The sequence below is a fragment of the Apiospora marii genome (assembly GCF_038362585.1).
Source record: "Apiospora marii strain CBS 49790 chromosome Unknown utg000005l_segment0_segment0, whole genome shotgun sequence".
Taxonomy (NCBI): domain Eukaryota; kingdom Fungi; phylum Ascomycota; class Sordariomycetes; order Amphisphaeriales; family Apiosporaceae; genus Apiospora; species Apiospora marii.
The window spans coordinates 1,123,118-1,142,817 of NW_027117377.1; the positions used below are offsets into that span (position 1 = coordinate 1,123,118).

The following is a 19,700-nucleotide window of genomic DNA, read 5'->3' on the forward strand; positions in this document are numbered from 1 at the left end:
AATCGCTACACGCACACCGGACTAGGCCGAATTATGGTGAGCTATGGAAGGAAATGGTGACCAAAGGTGAAGAGGAACGGCCGTCGCGTGAGGCTGGAGAGGAACAAAAAGAAGGATAGTGGTGCAAAAGGCAAAACATACAACACCGAGGATTCCCAGGTCGTCACCGACCCTAGTACTAATTCGGCTCTCTGCTGCTTATATATGGGAGAGCGGACGGGATCCCTAGTATTCAGCAGGATATGGTCGTATGTAAAAGAATCCTCTGGTTTGAGGTATTATATTGATAGATCACATACAGTCTACTCAAAAGTGTTCCTCCAAAAGTTCAATCAGCACTATGAAGTCGTTTTCCAAAGCTGGCTGGCTGGCTTACAATTCACGCTCGGCGTCACGAAAGAGCACCCAGTGTCAACATGCCTCTCCGAAAACCTTGGGCCGGCACCATGAGCACATTATCTGCAGCACCTCGGTGTCCGAAATTGATATCCTTTTATATGGTGACCAGGCGAAGTGACTGGATCTGATCATGGAGACGTCAACTCACGTCGCCCTGGGCCAGCGGCTCCCTCAGCAGGTGGGTACCACGGAAATGCATCCGACAAAAGTTTCGTGGCAAGAGTCGAAATCATCGATATGAACCTCAAACCAGGGCTTCTTTAATAACATGTTTTAACCAATGCTGATAACGGAAATGGGTTCTTGGAACTGCGGGGTCGACGAGATCGCCTTCACACCAAAGTGATTGAAAGGAGGTCGCATACACTATGTGGCGCCCTGACTATGCCTAGGCTCCTCAGAAGCTACATATCATAGTTTATCATTAACTTTCCTCCCATATAATAATTACATTTGCTAATACTATTATTCGTTACGTCCCCTATCCTGCTCCTTTACCTCCTTGCAAATCCTTACAATACTACTCCTTCCTAAGCACCGCCGCCAAAGCCCGCAAGTCCGGAATCTCCCGCAACTGACGAAGATGAATCTTCACACCGAACCGGCGATGGATCGCATGCTGCAACTGCACGAGCAGCAACGAGTTCCCCCCGACGGAAAAGAACGACGCGTCCGGCCCGATGTGACGGATCGCCCGGGCGACTGGCCCAATCACATCGACCCAGACCGAGCGAAGCACCGCTTCCGTCTCGTCATCATCACCAGCCTGTCCCTGTGCCGGGGCCGCCGCCGCCGCCGCAGTGCCGCTACTGCTCTCCGGGAGCGGCAGGCGCTCCAGGGCCCCGGTGTCGAGCTTCCCGTTAGCGGAGACGGGCAAACGCTCCAGCGGCACGATGGCCGAGGGGATCATGTACTGCGGCAGCCGCAGGCGCGGGAGCAGCAGCGCCGCGAGCCGTCCGGGCTCTGTTAGGTGTTGTGGTTTGCCGTCGCTGTGGCCCAAGGAGGCCTTCTTGAGTACGACGTGGCAGACGAGGAACTGCGACTCGGCGTCCTCGCCGCGGACGGTGACGACGGCCTCGGCTAACAGGTCGTCGGGGGCGGCGGCCAGGACGGCACCGGCGACCTCGCGCAGGTCGAGGCGCAGGCCGCGTAGCTTGATCATGCCGCTGCGGACGCGCCGGCCCAGGAAGACGAGGGAGCCGTCGGCGGCGAGGTAGCCCCGGTCTCCGGTGCGGTACATTTGGTCGAAGCCGGGCGCCTGGTCCTCGGTGCTGGTGGCGAAGGGGTTTGCGACGAAGGCCTTGTTGTCGTTGCCACCCTCGTGGTCGAGGAGGTAGCCGTTGGATACGCTGCTGCCGGCGATGCAGATCTCGCCGGCCACGCCCGGCGGCAGCGGGGAAAGCTTGTGGTCGTTGTCGCCGTCCTCGTCGTCGGCTTCGCTGGTGATGTAGATGGATAGATTGGGAAGGACGTAACCGACATTGTTATACTCGCCGGGGGTTCCGCCTACGTAATACCCGCTCTCCACTGCTTTTTGTTCTTGGACAGTATCAGCACCGAGTTGGATATCCCTGTGCGTCACAATGAAGGCCTCGGCCGGCCCGTAGACATTCGTCAGCGTCAGGCTCGGAAGCCGCAGGTCTCGTATATCCTCGACGAGCCGCTCGGGCAGGGGTTCCCCGCCCACGTGGCAGAAGCGCCAGGCGCGGCACTCCCGTAAGACGTCGGGGGCGTAGTTGAGCAGTAACCTGTCGACTCTCGACGTTAGCATTGACTTTTTTCTGTGGGGATAGGGTATCTCGAGGGGAATAATGGGAATTTCTCGAGTAAACGGAGTAAACGATTCCTCTTTCCCTCATGAGACACTGGGATAACGTGAAATAACTATTATAACAGGAAGGGAAAAACTGGACCGAAAGTGACTTACCGATACTCGGACGGCACGCCGATAGTCATCTCCACCCGCTGCTCCAGTATAAGTTTCGACAGCGCCTCGGGGTCCCCCCTTGCCGCTACGGGCGCCGCGACGAGGGCGCCGCCGTTGGCGAAGGCGTTCCACGCCTGCGCGAAGAACAGGTCGAACCCGACCGACGTCTGCTGAAGCACCCGCACTTGCCCCAGCCCGTAGGCCTGACTGGTGTGCGCGGCATAGTTCATCATGCCGCACTGGTGCAGCTTGATGCCCTTGGGCACGCCGGTCGAGCCGCTGGTGAAGAGGATGTAGCTGTCGGACCCCGGGTCCGTTTCGAGGCGCTTCGGAGGGGGAGGTGCTTCGCGGGAGGCGGTATGGGTTGCGGCCCGGGCGGCCTCGGGGAGGTTCAAGGACGGGTGGCTGCCGTGGTCCTCGGTCGCGCTGGGGGCCGTGGCGGCGTGGTAGACGAGGAGGTCCGGCCGGCATACTTTCAGGATGTCACTGCGCCTCGCGGCCGGCAAGCTCACGTCCAGCGGGACGAAGACGGCGCCGATATGGAAGATGGCCAGCATGGCTGCGTAGAGCTCCACGCCGGGCTCACACAGGACGGCGATTCGGGGGGAAGCGGCTTTGGCCTCGGGCAGGAGAACGCTGGCGTAGCTCTCCACCAGTCGCTGCAGCTCACGGTACGTGATGGCCTCGTCGCCCTCTTGGACCGCCACGGAGTCGGGGAAGCTGGCGACCACTTGCTCGAACCTTTCGGGTAGCGTCTGCGGCCAGGCGTGCTCGACGTGGGCGCCGCGCGCGGCGGTTACGGCCTGTCGAAGCTGAAGGTCGCTGAAGAGGCTAATATCTTTTACAGCAACCTATCGACTCTCGGTGTCAGCATTTACTCTTTTTGGGGTGAATAGAATGTCTCGAGAAGAGAATAGTGGAAATTTCTGGAACAAGCGGTTATTCCATCCCTCTTAATACACTGAACTAACGTGGAATAAACGCTAAAATAGGAAGGAGTAAACACCGAAAGTCGCTTACCGTGTGATCTGATACTACAGATTCGACCGCGTTGACGAAGGCTGTCGCGATAAACTCTGTGGTGGACGTGGTGTAAAAGTCATCGGTACACCGGATATTGATCATGTGGCCATTCGTCGATTTGGAGTCCAAGACGTCGATGGTCAAGTCGTAGAGACTCGTATAGGCGACATGCTCGACGTCCATGCTGCAGTCTCCCATGGAGGTCCGGACACTCTCACCGACTCGGTAGTCGTAGGCCACCTGGATGATCGGCATGCCGCCTTCGCTTCGCGAAGCCTGGGTCTTCTCCAAAACGACGGCAATCGGGACATTGGAATGCTCGAGGCTGCCCAGGACCGTCTTGAAGGTGTCCTCGAGCACCTCGGGGAACCGTTCACTCCGGCCGCCCCTGAACCGAAGGGGCAGGATATTGGCGACATGGCCAACCGTGGCGCCGAACCGGCTCGTCGGGTCGCGGCCGTGGGACATGACGCCGATGCAGAGATCGTCGACGCCCAGAAGACGACAGAGCAGCACGCGCATCAGAGCTAAGTAGAAATGCATCACAGGCACGCCGTTGCTTTGGCTAATCTGCGTCACGCGCCGCACCAGCTCGCCGCCCAGCTCCCTCTCGACGAGGTGACAGCCATAGGACCGCCGGCCATGCCGGGCCCGCACCTTGGCCATGGGCAGCAGCGGCATCGGGTCCGGGACGGGGTCGAGGAGGCGCGTCCAGTAGGCGATCCCCTCGTCGAGGCGCCCGGCCGCAACGTCGTCGAACTGCTGCCGCGTGAAGTCCAGGTACGAGGCGGCGTCCTGCGTCAGGGGCTGGTTGGATTGGTAGCTGCGGTGCAGGTCGTCGAGGATGAACTTCATGGAGACGGCGTCGAGGGCGATGTTGTGGAAGCCGATGATGAAGGTGTGCCATTGCGCCCCGTGGCTTACCAGGACGGCTTGCAAGGTGTCGCCCGTGGCGAGGGAGTACTTGTGCCCGGCGATCTCGTCGAAGGCCTTCTGGAAGTCGGCTTCGGCCGTCTCGGGGGTGGACTGCAGGCGGCCGAGCCGGGTGGCGGTGGTCTTGGCGAGGTGCTGCATCACTTGGTTCGAGTCGTCGTTGGCCAGGAAACATGTGCGCAGGGCGTCGTGGTGCTGCATGACTTTGTCAAAGGCACGGCTGAACTTCTCGGCGTCCAGCCGGCCGCGGATGCTGAGCCTTGCCGTGAGGTTCATTGATGCCGGGTCGTCGGATACTGCGGTCAAGTAAAAGAAGCCGGCCTGGGCGTATGACAAACGCTCGGACCGAGTGAAGGACAACGCCGACTGCTGAGGTGCCGACGGAGGAGATGGTTGGTTACTACTGCTTCGAGTATCATCAGGGTCAGCAGCGCTCGATTTGTTCGGGGCGTTCGGAGCGGCGGCTACCTTGGGTGCTGGAGTCTGCTGGATGGGCTGTGGCGCTGCGGCGGCGGCAACCGAGACCTCCTCCTTGGGCTTCTGGGCCGGTCTCTTGGCCAGGTATTGCTCGGCGACGTCGCGGAGAATGGACGAGAGAGAGTCGCGGCCGAGGATCTTGAGCATGGAGACATCGGCATCCATATTCTCCCGGAGCCACTTCCGGATCTCGATGGCGTTGATCGAGTCGATCCCCAGGTGGGACATGGGCTCGTCAGGATGGATCGAGTGCAGCGAGACGTGGATCATAGACTCTACTTTCCGGGACAGAAGCTCGGTGATGGGCGGGATCGCCTCGTCGACCGAGGCGGCGTTTTCCAGATTCTGCTTCCACTGCTGGATCGAATGCGGCGCATCATCCGACAGCGCCTGCCCATCGTTGGGGGCCTTAGCCGCACGCACCATGTGCGAGAAAAACGCCATGGAAGCCCAGCGCGGCCTCGAGCTCTGCCCGTGGTCGTAGAACGTCTCGAGCCCCATGATGACCTCGCCGCTGGGCGAGCGCGGGTCGCCCGCCGCGATGCCCTGCAGGATGACGTGGTGGAAGTCGGCCTCGGACAGGGGCGTGGGCACGTCGGCGCGCAGCCAGTCCTCGACGGAGGGGCTGTCGGCGAAGCGGTCGGAGCGCGCGACGTAGCCGACGTCGACCAGCATGCCGAAGTTGAGGATCGAGGCCGCCAGGCCCCGTCGCCTCCGGTTCTCGATCAGGCTCATCATGAAGGCATTGCCGGCGTGGTAGATGGCCTGGCCCGCGTTGCCCGTCACCGTGGCCAGCGAGCCGAACGCCATGAAGAAGTCGAGCGGGGCGTGCCGGAACTCGTCGTCCAGGTACGCGCTGCCGTAGATCTTGGGCTTCATCTGCTTGGCGATGCTCGCGGCCGACAGGTTGGCGAAGATGGCCGGCTCCAGCACCAGCGCCGCGTTGGTGACGCCGCCGATCTCGGGCATGGTGCGCCGCAGCAGGGCGACCGTGTCGCGCACCTGCGACCGCGACGTGACGTCCATTTTGACCAGGCGGAGGTCGACGCCGGCGGTCTGGAGCTGGCGGATCCAGTTTTGCCCCCCCTTGGGATTCCGGCTCGACAGGACGATGTGGCGGGCCCCGCCGCGGACCATGAAGTAGGTCAGGGACTGGCCGAGCTCGCTCGCCATGCCGACCAAGAAGTAGGTCTTGTTGGGCGATAGCAAGGCGCTGGGCTCGAGACCGCGGAGGAGGGCTGGGACGGGGCCTTCTCGCTTCCAGTTGGTGACGGCAGACATGGGCGATGCCGGGCGGTGCGATGCTACCTCATTGATATTGATCACGACAGGCTTCGTTGCCTGAGTCAAGGATCCACGGTGTAGGGAATAGATCCTGGCAGCTTCTTCCACCGACTGTTGCGACAGGACGTCGGTATGGAACCTCTGTACGGTGCAGCCAGTAGGTAGCCAGGACGAGACGACGGCGGTATCCTGCTCAGACAGACCATAGAGACTCAAGGGCCCGCGAGGGGCCATCTGTCGGAAAGCGCGGGCGGTGCTCTTGGGATGGATATGAAGCCACCCGTTGGCCTCCTGCCCTTTCTCCTTTTTGCTGCTGATGGAGACGAACAAGACATCCGTCTTCTTATTAGTGTCTGTACTATCTGTCACCAAGGCACGTATCGCGTCAGACACCCTCTCCGAAGCACCACACACGAGCGTAGTGGCACTAGGGGGTAAGGAGGAAACGACACGGGAAGCAATCAAGAGGCTTGCTAGGTTGGCGAGATCCTCTGCATCATATCCTTCCTGCCCGCCTAAGGTATCATTGTCACGGAGGAAAACCGAGTCTTGGTGAATATGAGCAACGGACGAGTCGGTCTCGGACAGCGTCAGCACGGCCCTGCCGCTCTCCACATGGCCAAAGCAGAGGAAACAAGGAGTCTCGTCCTGCGTGGCATCGTTAAGCGCGACCGAGAACTGGACCTGCACTGCTACGAGGTCCTCGGGAAGAGCCACAGGACGGCTGCAGACGAGCGAGGAGGCGTCGATCTCGATCGGCTGTGCAGGATCGACGAGCTTGGTAATACGACGGCGCTTCGCGTTGTAAACCTCGTTGGAGACGGGATCAGGCACCACCCGCGGCACCCAAGCCCGGCCATCCTTAATAACGACCTCGCGCTCCTCGGCCCAGAGCCTCGCCCCCGCAACAACATCAACAGAAGAAGACGACCCGTACACGAGCCGCAAAAACTGCCCCATCAACACCCGCGCGTCCCAGCCCGCCGCCCCCTCGTCCTCGAAGTCGAGGTAGTGGATCGCCGTGTCGGGCGACTCGAGCCGCAGCGCGCGCCCAATGCCGAGCATGATGTTGGCGTACGGGTCGCCGGCGCGGCGGCGCGCCGTCACCCACAGCAGGCTCCGGGCCGACTCGAGCACGCTCTTGAGGCTCGCCAGCTCGCGGGCCGAGGGCGGGGCGGCGAAGAGGGGTTCGTCTAGGTCTTGGAGGCTGATGACGGAGGCGCCTGGCGGCACCGCGCCGTCCGGGATGTCTTCGAAGCGGCGGTATATTTGGATCTCGGCGGCGGCCCATCCGCGGGCTAGCTTCTCGCACTGGCGCACCAGCTTCGAGACTTGGCTGGTTTCGCCGCCGACGAGGATCAGGGGCGTCGGCGGGATCAGGGACATGGACAGGAGGGGGTCCCGGAGGATGTCGACGGCCGCGTCGGTGGCCTGGGAGGAGAAGACGGAGAAGCCGTGGATGCCGACGCTCGGGTCCTGGTCGGGGAGCGCGCAGTCGATGCCCGAGAAGCCGTGGCGAATAAGCAGTTCGTCCCATTCGCCCGTTGCGATGGCGGGACCGGCTTTCGGCGGTGCCGTCGTCTCTCCCTGGCGGGCATAACCACCAGTCCACCAAGCCTCCGAGCCTCCCATGACGGCGGTCGGCCGGAGGGAGGAGCCTGTCAGTTCTAGGGCGATTAGGAAGCCTCCCGGGCGTAGGAGGGTTCGGATATTCTGCATCGCCGTCGACAAGTCCCGGCTCGCGCGCAAGACGTCGGTGGCGATGACGACGTCGTAGGACCCTGCCTCGAATCCCTGAGAGGCCAGGTCTTGGCCGTCCACGTCCAGGGTCTTGAAGCCGACATTCTCTTTCTCTAGCGACGCTAGCCTTTCCTTGGCCTTCTCGACGATGGCGTCGGTGGCGCCGGCGCAGGTGTAGTGTCCATACGCGTCCTCGACCGCGCCGAGGATGGCCGACGTCGTGTTTCTGGTGCCGGCGCTGAGGTCCAGGATGTTGGTCCGGGGGAACTTGTGGCTGAGCTGCGAGACCATCTGGGCCATGTACTCGTCGCACATGATAGCGCTGCGGCTTTCGCGGTAAAAAGAAGACGTCAAGCTCTCCTCTTCGTCATGGGGAGTAGTATCGGCCGAGGCCGCCTGCAAGCGGCGCATCCAGTATTCGCTGCTGGACGCCAGCAGGGCCATGTCGGCGTCGTCCGGGTCGCGGCTGAGTAGGGCCTGGATCGTGCTGGCGTCGTCGGCCAGCCACTCCCTCGAGAGGATGGGGTGGTCGGCTTCGTGGAGCTGGGCCACGGTCGCTTCGATGAAGTGGAGCAGGTCCGGGTGTTGAGGCTTCTTCTCCGAGGCCATCTCTCGAGCGAGAGATTGGAGGTGGAACAGCGCGACGCGTTCGTACTCCTCGGGCGTGTACATGGACGGCGCCACCCCTTGGGCAGATGATGGCGATGCTGGTTCTATGACGAGACCATACGCCGGATCGAGCCCCCAGACCGTCTTGGCAAAGATGTTTCGATCCTCGGATGGCTGGGGCTCCGCGATGGCTTTGAATCTGACGCCCTCCAGCTGAATGCCCCCTCCAGTGACGCTGTCAGGGTCTAACCCCCCTTTCTTGGGACCACACACATTAATATCGGCTTCCGTCAATTTACCAAGTTCAGGGCTGGTCATATAAGCCTCAATCTCGATCCCAGTCGACCCGTCCGGAAGCCCAAAGTCCGGGTTCGGGTGAATCAGCGCCCTCCGGATCCCGACGGGTAGGTAGGCGCTCGGCATGGAGTTCTCGGCCGCCGACACAAAGGTCGCCAGTCCGGCCTGGAGGGAGACGTCGAGGATGGCCGGGTGCAGGGTCGCGGCGACGCCGCCGAGGCCTTCTTCCGTGTGAGGGGACCAAGAGGCGACCGCCTTGGCGTGGCCCCAGCACCGGTTCAGCGACGTCAGCGCCCGGAAGGCCCCGGCGTACCCGAAGCCGATCTCGGACGCGGCGCTGTAGAAGCGGTCGACGTTGAAGGGCGTCAGCTCCACGTCCGAGATGGGCATGGGCGGCGCGAGCGACTCTACAGTATCGGACTCGGACTCGTCACCGAGGTGGATCGATAGGCGGCCGTCGCAGGTCTTGTCCGCCTCGCGGGCGTCGGGGTAGCTGTAGCAGGCGAACTCCGCCTCCAGGACGGAGCCGGCTTCCTTGGGCGAGACGCGGCTGCGGATGGTGAAGAGGACCTCGACCTCGTTGCTGTCACCGATGACCAGCGCGGTGGGGATGGACAGGTCATGGACCTCGATCAACCTGATGGAACGACCGCCGCCTCCAACGAAGGCCTTGGCCGCATCGACGGCCAAGCTGAGGTAACCGGTCGCCGGGAACAGGACCTGCCCCTGGAAGACGTGCCCCCTGACCCAGGGCATCTCCTTGAGCCGGAAGATATTGCGCCAGGTGTGCTCGTAGCGGGCGTCGTTCCAGAGCCGGCCGAGCAGGTCGTGCGGGGCGTGCCGTCCGAGGCGGTAGTCGCGGCCCACGCGCGACTCGCGCCAGTACTGCTTCGCGTGGTCCCAGGCGTAGGGGGGCAGGTCCTTCAGCACGCGCGGCTGGGCGGGGAGGCCGCACGCGGTCCGCCAGCTTGCGAAGTCGATCGCGGAGGGGTCGAGTTGCCAGATGGTCGACAGCATTTCGGAGAAGGTCTCGACGTCGTCGTCGCCGCGTCGGAGGCAGCTGGTGTAGGGAAGCGTGCCCTCCGTGGTCTGCTTGAGCGTCTGGCTGGCTGGGCCTTTGAGGGCGGGGTGGGGGCCGATCTCCATGACGGCGTTGAGCTTCGTCTCCGGGTCGGCAGCGGCTTGTTGGACGGCATGCTCCACCGCCTGCGAGAACAGGACGGGCTGCACCATGTTCTGGAGCCAGTACTGCGCCTCCAGTCCGGCCTCGAGGGGGCTAAGGAGGATATCGGTGTTTGCCCTCACGCTCGAGTACCATGCGCACTCTTGACCCGCCGGGGGCGTCTGGATGCGGACCCGGAGCTTCTCGAGGTGGCCCAGGTACGCGTCGGCGCAGGCGAGCATGTGGTGCGAGTGGTAAGCCACATCGACCTGCAGGGCCCGGGCCTGGACGCCGCTCCCCTCCAGATGCGCCTTCATCTCCAGCAGCGCGTCCTTGTCCCCCGACAGCGTCACGCTCGAAGGCGAGTTGGCCGCCGCGACGCCCACCCGGCCCGCGAACCGCGGCTCGGCGCAGAGCGCGGACGCGGCGTCCAGCGACATGGCCGCGGCCATCATCCCTCCCGCTTCGCCGGCGCGGCCGCGGGAGAGATGGGCGACGCGGCCGCGGTAGTAGGCGATGCCCATGGCGTCGCGGCGGGTCAGGAGGCCGGCGGCGTAGGCGGCGCCGATCTCGCCGGACGAGTGGCCGACGACGGCGGCGAAGTGGAGGCCGCAGGCGCGCAGGAGGTCGACGAGGCCGATTTGCACCGCCGTGCAGAGGGGCTGCGAGAACGTGGCCTCGGAGACGCGCGACTTGGCGGCGTCGGCGGCGAGTTCGTCGCGGAGGGACCAGGTGGGGGGTTCGGGGATGGAGCGCAGCGCGTCTTCGCAGGCTAGGATGGACTGTTTGAAGAGGGGGGAGTGCTCTAGCAGGGTCGAACCCATGCGTGCTGTTTGGGCACCCTAAGATGGGAATCGTCTCGGTCAGTATCAGTCAATCAAAAAAGGGGGTGTGACATTGCCCCAAAACCGAAAACGAAAATAAGAGAAAATGGAAATTAAAACTTGTGGCTTGCACAGCAACGACCGGAGTCAACCAAAATAAGACCTACCTGACCGGTAAATATACCCAGGATCCGGGGCGACTGCGTAGTAGCAGAAAACCCAGCCCCCGCATCCGTCGATGTACCAAGAGCGTTGACCTGGTCCTCAAGTTTCTGCACCAGGTCCTCGAGGTCCGAAGCCGCCGGGATAGCCGCCCGGTGCGGGAAAACCGTCCTCTTAGACTGCAGGCTGCTGCTCAAGACATCGATATCCAGCGCGCTTTGTTCCTTCTCGCGCAGATAGGCCAAGAGCTGCTGGAGCCAGCCGACCAGGGACGCGCGACTCCTCGCCGAGAAGACAAACGGCCCGCTCAGTCTTTTCCCTCCGCCTACTACGCCCACCGTGGAGGAGGAGTTATACACGCTGTCGTTCCCAATGTCCGAGGCCGACGACCCCAGAGAGGAGGACGCAGGTGTCTCCAGAGAGGAGGACGAGGAGGAGTTGGGCTCGTAGCTCTCGAGGATGGCGTGGGCATTGGTGCCGCCGAAGCCGAAGCTGTTGACGCTGGCCCGCCGGGGGCCGTCGTACGATGGCTCCGGCCAGGGTACAAGACATGTCGGGACCTCGAGGTCCTCGTAGAAGGGCTCGACCTTGGGGTTGAGCTGGTGGAAGTGCATGTTGGGCGGGATCGCCTTGTTCTGGAGCGCCAGCGACGCTTTCAGGACCCCCGCCAGGCCCGCGCAGCCTTCGAGATGGCCGGTGACGGTCTTGATGGAGCCGCAGTATAGGGGAGGGTCGGTACGGCCATGTTGCTTGTGTTGGCTGCTGTCGACGGGAGGGAAGAAGGTGTCCCGGATGGCCTGGGCCTCGACGGGGTCCCCCGCCTGGGTGCCGGTGCCGTGGCACTCGAAGTACTGACAGCGATCCGCGATGGGGTCCAGCCCGGCGTCCCGGTACGTCTGCCGGATCAGGGCGGCCTGGGCTGAGGGCGACGGCATGGTGATGCCGTTGGTCGACCCGTCCGAGTTGACCAGGCTGCCCCGCAGGACGCACTCGATGTGGTCGCCGTCGCGGACGGCCTGGGCGAGCGTCTTGAGCACGACGGCGGCGCAGCCCTCGCCGCGGGCGTAGCCGCCGGCGTCGCGGTCCCACATGCGGCAGCGGCTGTCGGACGAGATGAGGTGCATGGACGATTCGGTAATGTACCAGAACGGGTCCAGGAGCAGGTTGACGCCCGCCACGACGGCCCGGGTCGTCTCCCCCCTCTGGAGGCCCTGCGCGGCGAGGTGGAGGGCCACCAGCGAGCTGGAGCAGGCCGTGTCCAGGGTCAGGGACGCGCCCTGCAGGTTGAAGGCGTACGAGATGCGGTTCGCCAGGATGGCTTGGGACACGCCGGTGGCGACGTGGCTGCCCGCCGTGTCGGGGTCGCGGGACTGGATGAGGGTGTAGTCCTGCGTCATGCAGCCGACGTGGACCGAGGTCTTGGAGCCGCTCACCTGGCCGAGGGACCACCCGGCCGCCTCGAAGGCCTCGTAGACGGTCTCGAGGAGGACCCGCTGCTGCGGGTCCATGTCGGCGGCCTCCTTGGGGTTGATCCGGAAGAAGGCGGCGTCGAACTGGCGCACGTCTTCTTCCAGCAGGTACGACTTGTGCTGGACGTTGGTGCGGCCGTGCCTCTCCCCGTCCTCGTGGTAGAAGTTGTCCATGTTGAGCCTCTCGGGCGGGAACTCCCTCAGGACGTCTCTGGGGGCTTTCAGGAGGTCCCAGAGCTTGGAGGGGGAGCTTGCTCCGCCGGGAAACCGGCAGCCTGTGCCCACGATCGCCACTGGCTCATACATTTTTCTAATCTATTATTCTAATGATTTATCTTAAGGGGAAGGGAGGGGGGTCTTGATGAGATGTGCCTGGTTCACGATCAGTAAGTGTGTGAGTGGGAGAACCCAAGTATTTATCTCGCCGAACGATGGTCCTCCAAAGACTCGTCCATCCCAGGACTTACACTCCAGCATCGGGGCGGGACGCAACAGTGCCTACAGGCATACGTTGCGTAACACCCCATGCCTCCATACATGAACGCCAGAGTGAGCATGTAGTACCAACATTCATTGCTGACCAGCGATCCACATCTAGTACCCTGAAGCATGATAGTATGCGTGAGACCTTCCGAGCCTAGCTAGGCCGAAAGGCGAACCGCTCCTATCCCGCAGCATGAGTCAGATGCGGAGAAGTGTTTACTGAATGCTCCTAAAAGTCTGGAAGAAGGAATTTCACCACGATGATATGCGTATATTACTCAGCTCGCAAGGTAACACAAGGCAACTATACAAAGTTGTGTGACTACTACAGCTCGGTCCGAACGGGTCGGATCGCTTGGCGTGCTGGCCAATTCTGAGTTGACCAATACTATGTGGGAACAGGGGGGTGTGGATGTTGGATAGGGGATGTCCTCCTTTCTGCCTATCTCCCCGTAGGATGATTCCAAACGTCAGTCAGATGCAGGCTCGTCCCAACTTGGGTTGTACTTTGGGGGCTACGACTGTAAAGGGAAGGTTTAACATGGCCATAGCCTTTCCAGTGGTCGATATCCTTACCGCCAAGTGTAAGCTGAACCAACACCCTGGTACAGACCCTCCCCATATCTCACATCACTCTATTCATGTGTGGTGTGCCTCGACTTACCTGATAAACGGGCGGTGTAATATAGAATATTACGATATCACATGCATCTTGTAAGACACTGGCAGCCTTGTGTGAGTTCGTCCGTCACCGGGGAGTGCTCATACGGTTATCATGCCAGTCTTACCCGGAAGGGCCCGCTTCCTCTGCTTCTACTGTTTCTTCTCATTCCTTCCTCTGTTGTCCTTCAGATCATCTGCACGAGCTCTGTTATCCAAGGCATTACCCTCGTCCTTTCCATAATTGCCACGCCAGGAAAACAAGAAAACTACAAGTTGCTTCCCCCCCCAAAAAAATAAAATAAAAAATAAGCCCATCGAGCCATGGAAAAAAACCCAGAGGTCATCCAGAAAGGAGGCGCATCAGAAGCCCTTCCGCTTTTCCTCATCCACGACGGCGGCGGCACCACTTTTGCCTACCACTGCTTAGACCCCCTAGACCGGCCGACGTACGGCATCTTCAACCCCTATTTCGGCAACGGCGGGCGGTTCGAGGGCGGCATCCGGGGCATGGGCCGCCTCTACGCCAGCATCATCCGGCGGACCTGCGCGGAGCCCGACTTCCCGTCCTCATCACGCCACGCGGCGGCCGACGGCGGCGTGGACATCCTGCTCGGCGGGTGGAGCCTGGGCGGCCTGTTGAGCCTCGAGGTCGCCAAGGTGCTGGCTGAAAGTGGTGGTGGTGTCCGCGTCGTCGGCATCTTGATGGTCGACAGCATCTACCCGGTCAACCCGCCCTCGGTCCGGATGGAGTCTATGGACCACATGGGGCTGGGAAAGTCCAAGAACGAGTTCCTCACCCTCAATGCCATGAAGGAGGCGCTGCGCGTCATCCAGGAGTGGGCGCCCCCCGTCTGGGAATCTGGGGGTCATGGCGGCGGTGATGCTACGGATGCGCGGCACCGGCGACCGCGTGTCTCGCTCCTGCGGGCCCGGGACCCCATTCCCACGGGCAGCGACCGCGTGCATGTGGCGGATATCTACCGCAACGACCCGACTCTCGGGTGGGATCAATACGACAGGAACATGTTCACGGACAACATGAGCGTGGCCGGCAATCATTTCGAAATGTTCTCGTTCAAGCATATCCCCGACTTATCGGTAGCTATGAAGAAGTACTTGGATAGATTAGAGATGTTAGGTCCTGTCTCGCCTTAAGATAAAGGAACCTAACCATCTTCATAGAATATAGATACCCGCTAGATTATACCAAAGAATGATGATATTGCCCCGACTTGCAGCCTGTAGGCGAGCACGAATATGCCTCGGGCACTGGTAGATTGCCTTCTGCAAAAGACCGCTGACTGGTCTAAGGCTCGGCGTGGGTTCGGCCATCCTGCTTTGTTTGTAGCTACCTACTTGCCAAGCGGCAGGCTAGCCATGCTTACCTCGTATATCCACTTACAACCCCTGTGCCACGAGTCAGCATATCTGCGGACCGAACCTCGCCAATCGGCAGCGATGCCGACACTGCCCCAATCACAGACTCAGGCATGGAACCTGTTCCTTCTAGTTGGGTATGTATCTGGTAAGACTGCCAAGAGGGTGGGGGGGAGAAAAGGGGACTATTGAATGCATATCGTGATACTTTGCCCCGTTCTGGCAAATATGACATAAGACGGACGTACACATGCCACCACTTACGTATAAAGAAAGACCTTGCTCCTAGACTTTCCCAACTTCTGGCTGTACAAGTATGACCACCCCCTTGATCCCTCCGGCTTACTATTCCCCCATGGAGGAACCGCGAACCCGTGGGTCCATCCGAAGATGATCAGAGACGTAAGAATCGAGTCCTTCAACGAAGGAGCCTGGTCCGCAAATTCCATCGCCCCGTGTCATCTTCTTTTTCGGACCTTCCTTCTACGACTATTATGGGGCCGGTGAAACAAACCAGGGGCGGACCAACTTAACTTACCACGGCAAACATCGGCACAATGGAATAGAGTCAGCTGCACACCCCTCTTAAATCTGAATATACTGATACTGCAGGAAGGAAGGGCACCATGCTTGAACAGGAGGAGCCTCGGAAAGTACAAAGTGGCCTGATCCATGGGCGGTCTCGACTGCGGCTTGGAGTATCCGATGTGTACCTACCTACCTATCCTTGGAAGAGGCGGGAAGATATTCACCCGCACGCGGCATCAGAGGGGGAGGGTGGTTGAGCAGCAAGGTAGTCAGGCTCCAGGCAGCGTTCTACGGCTCGTTCTCCGTTGCATAGACAGCCAGGCCGTAGCACAACACGCACGCCCACTCATCATGGCCGTCGAGTTTCGCAATCGACAGGCGGGCTGACCAGGGGTGGGTACCACCAACGATGTCGTATTCATATGATGCGTCAGGATTCATGCCGTCGAGCCCATAACGGAGAGGCTGGGCCTCGCCCGCCAAGAAGTCGCGTATCCGCCCTCCCAGACAGAAGACGGTTCTCTGCTGCTTATGTACGGGAGCCCTGGTATCCAGCGGGATATGGTCGCATGTACCAGCAGATGAGAGGAAGATGGCTTATGTACAGCTGCTGCCTGCAAAGTATCAACCGTTTCTCGAGAATCGCTGCTCAAGCTGGCTTGCAATCCACGTCACAACTGTCGGGACTAGGGCAAATTGGTGGACGGTTGCCCTCGACTCTGTAGCTGGGACAGTTTAGCTGAGTATTGAAGTAATGGGCTATCCATATGCCCTTCCTGTCTGTTAAGAGAAACCGAAATCGATCAGGGGTTGTCCCAACCCAGCGCCAACGCCATCGCTATGTATAAGCAAAGAAAGACCATTATAAGAAACCACCTAAAGAGCTACCAGTAACGGGGTTCCGTAGAGACAGGCATGTACACACAGTGACCCATCCGCCTCCCCTTTTCGCTACTCTCACCTCTAAGGTAGACGAGGCCCACGTAGCAGCCTCGCCCACAACTTCTCCTACTTGCCCCCCGAGATACCCCGCACAATCCCAATAAGAAAACTAAAGAAAACCCCGACGCAGACCATGAACTTCCAACGGTCGCTGTGAATACCGTGCTGCCGGACAAGCCACCCAAAACTGCCGAGCGGCCACATGAACCCCGTAATCACGCCCCAGACCAGCGCGTCCAGGTGGCCCGCCAGCCCGGCACCGTTCCCGCTCTCCTCGCCCGAGGCGTCCAGCCCGCCGCCGGCGCCCCCCGTGTTGGAGGCCGTCGTCGGCATCGCCGCCGCGCCGTTGTCGTCGATCCACGAGTCCTCCATGCGCCGGAACGAGTCGGGCGAGGGCAGCGTGTCGGGCGTGTAGCGCGAGGCGTGGATGCTGCGGAACTGCAGGCGCAGCTGGTTCACCTCGGCCGGCGTGAAGCCGGCGTTGAGGAGGCGGTCGAAGCCGCGCGGCGTCGCCTGGGTCTGGTTTTGGTTTTGGGTCTGCTGGCCATGGTTGCCGGTGCCGGGCGGGCCGGAAGTGTTGTGGTTGTTGGGGGTAGGGGGTGCGGGAGAGGTAGGTCGTAGGAGGGGGCTGCTGGGCGGCGCGACGGGGACCAGGGCGGCTTTGGCCTCGGCTTCGAGCTCGGAGGTCGTGAGGGAGTCGCCGATGCTGCAGTTGACGTAGATGCGCTGGGGCGGCGGAGGACGGTTGGGAATATTCTTGCCCTTCACTTTGCCTTTGGCGTCGTCGGTGCCGGAAGTACCAGAAGCGACTAGGGACTCGTACTCATCGTAGCGGCTCGGGGGCGCAGGAGGGGGGGCGCGCAGGACGGCGCTCAGGGCGGCGGTGTCGGGGAGAATGCGCCCGCCCTGGATGAAGCGCAGGCGGCGCTGCGAGTTGGGCTCGGCCAGGCGGCCGCGAATTAGGTGCTTGAGGGAGATGACGGTGGTCTGCGACGGGTGCGGGATCTCGAGGTCCAGGTCCGGGATCGAGGCGCTGAAGCGGATCGTCAGGGAGAGCGGCTGCGGCGGTTGCGGCGACAGCAGCGGTGCCGGCACGTCGCGGTTCGCCGCGACGCTGTTGAGCGGCGGGGGCTTGAGGTTAGAACTCATGTTATGAGGTTGGCATAGGGATAAAGGCTCGTAAAGAGAGCATTGTTATTGTTAATGTAGTTATTGCTACTGCTGCAGCCACAGTTGGAGTCGGGGTCGACCTGGCGTTGGGAGGATGATCGTTCCATACTCCCGTTGAGCCCCTGTATTTTTAGCCCAGGTCTACCTTCAGGGACCCGAACAGCTGACGTCTCCGTTGAAGCTATGGCAATTTGAAGCAGGCATTGCCCAGAAGCTCTATTTAGTGGGGTCGAAGTGGGCGAGCTAAGCAAGCTTGTCAGGTCGTGCAGGTTGCGAGTCGTCAGTTGCAGGAGCCATTTGCTTGAGCACCCCGCGGTTGCAGTCCCATTGCCATTGCGTGCTTTGGTCCCGGGACAGACAATTTGGCGCCGATAGAGAATTACTCTGGAACAAGGCCGATGACGGCATGCGCATCCATTCGGTCTTTTCCTCTGATTGGTTTATAAGCAATTGCAAATATCAATAGAATTTACTTACTCACGTATCGTAAGTTTGTGTAGTCGTGGTGGGCAATAGCTTCTCTTCCTGTTCTCCATGAATACTTTCAAATCGGCTGTCCGGATTACAACTACAACCCCGCTTCGACTAACAAGACATTTCAACCCGTGTCGGCGACGTGGATTCTGCTCGACCATGACCACCGGCCTTCCTGCCAAGCTGAAGCCCGCTGCTCGGGTGACGGGCCAGCGACAAGATGTCTGGTGAGTAGTCTCCGGACGAAGCTGTGGCGGGCATGACGCATATGTAGAGAGTCTTCAAGGTCCTAACCCCCGCCGCAGGTCCATCATCAACGAAGCAGCGGCAGCCTCTCCCAAGCAGCCCATCGTGAACATGGGCCAGGGCTTCTTCGGCTACAACCCGCCCAACTTCATCATCAACGCTGCCAAAGCCGCCCTGGACAAAGTAGACTGCAACCAGTACAGCCCCACCAAGGGCCGCCCGCGTCTCAAGAAGGCCATCGCGGACGCTTACTCCCCCTTCTGGGGGAGGCAGCTGAACCCCGACACCGAGGTCACCATCACCACCGGCGCCAATGAGGGTATGCTGAGCGCATTCATGGCCTTCATCGAGCCCGGTGACGAAGTCATCCTCTTTGAGCCTTTCTTCGATCAGTAAGTCTGCTGCTATATGTATTTGGGCCCTGGTTGCTTGCTTTTGCTGGACCGCCTGCTCATCTGGCGATCTCATACACTAGATATATCTCAAATATCGAGATGCCCGGCGGCAAGATTGTCTACGTCCCGCTACACCCTCCCAAGGATGGCCCCACGACAACCTCTTCGGCGGCCAACTGGGCCATCGACTTCGCCGAGCTGGAGAAGGCCATTACGCCCAAGACCAAGATGATTGTCCTGAACACACCTCGTGAGTTCCCCCTTATTGCTTTCTTCAGATGTCGCCAAGAAACTTTTATAACCCTATCTAACTCGTGATTCAGACAACCCTGTCGGAAAGGTCTTCTCCAAAGAAGAGCTCCAGAAGATCGGCGACCTGTGCGTCAAGCACGAGATCATCATCCTCTCGGACGAGGTCTACGACCGCCTCTTCTACGTCCCCTTCACCCGCATCGCCACCCTCTCGCCCGAGATCGAGAACCTGACCATCACCGTCGGGTCCGCCGGCAAGAACTTCTACGCCACCGGCTGGCGCGTCGGCTGGCTCATGGGCCCGGCGCACCTGATCCAGTACGTCTCGGCCGCGCACACGCGCATCTGCTACTCGTCCGTCTCGCCGCTGCAGGAAGCCTGCGCCGTCGGCTTCGAGCAGGCCGAGGGCGAGGGGTTCTGGGACCAGACGGTGCGCGACATGAAGGCGAAAATCGCCCGGTTTACCGCCGTCTTCGACGAGCTGGGCCTGCCCTACTCGGACCCCGAGGGCGGCTACTTCGTCATGGTCAACATGCAAAAGGTCCAGGTCCCCGCCGACTACCCCTTCCCGCCCCACGTCGCGAACCGGCCCCGCGACTTCAAGCTCGCCTGGTTCATGATCCACGAGATCGGCGTCGCCGCCATCCCGCCCACCGAGTTCTACACCGACGCCAACGCCCACCTCGCCGAGGACTACATGCGCTTCGCCGTCTGCAAAGAGGACGACGTGCTCGAGGCCGCCAAGGAGCGGCTCCGGGGGCTCAAGAAGTACATCAAGGCTTAGAGTACTACTTCCGTAATGCGTGCGGTCTTGTTTGGGTAGCTGGATAGACGGTTTCTACTTTTACCTAGAAATACTATATT

At 61.0% G+C, this 19,700-nt stretch overlaps 4 protein-coding genes across 4 annotated transcripts; 2 read left to right on the top strand and 2 right to left on the bottom strand.

The window, feature by feature from the left end:
* Positions 1-919: 919 nt before the first annotated feature.
* PG985_008240 (uncharacterized protein) lies at positions 920-12,612 on the bottom strand (the record flags this gene model as incomplete). The annotated part of the gene is made up of 4 exons (XM_066828008.1): positions 920-2,147; positions 2,327-3,177; positions 3,347-10,693; positions 10,843-12,612. 4 exons carry the CDS (start codon positions 12,610-12,612, stop codon positions 920-922), a joined length of 11,196 nt encoding a protein of 3,731 aa, XP_066682920.1.
* A 1,161-nt stretch (positions 12,613-13,773) lies between these two features.
* On the top strand, positions 13,774-14,607 carry PG985_008241 (uncharacterized protein; the record flags this gene model as incomplete). Its single annotated transcript, XM_066828009.1, has 1 exon — positions 13,774-14,607. One exon carries the CDS (start codon positions 13,774-13,776, stop codon positions 14,605-14,607), a length of 834 nt encoding a protein of 277 aa, XP_066682921.1.
* A 1,758-nt stretch (positions 14,608-16,365) lies between these two features.
* On the bottom strand, positions 16,366-17,448 carry PG985_008242 (DSC E3 ubiquitin ligase complex subunit 3; the record flags this gene model as incomplete). The annotated part of the gene is made up of 1 exon (XM_066828010.1): positions 16,366-17,448. One exon carries the CDS (start codon positions 17,446-17,448, stop codon positions 16,366-16,368), a length of 1,083 nt encoding a protein of 360 aa, XP_066682922.1.
* Positions 17,449-18,102: 654 nt separating this feature from the next.
* PG985_008243 (uncharacterized protein) lies at positions 18,103-19,620 on the top strand (the record flags this gene model as incomplete). The annotated part of the gene is made up of 4 exons (XM_066828011.1): positions 18,103-18,170; positions 18,249-18,581; positions 18,665-18,834; positions 18,908-19,620. 4 exons carry the CDS (start codon positions 18,103-18,105, stop codon positions 19,618-19,620), a joined length of 1,284 nt encoding a protein of 427 aa, XP_066682923.1.
* Positions 19,621-19,700: the final 80 nt, after the last annotated feature.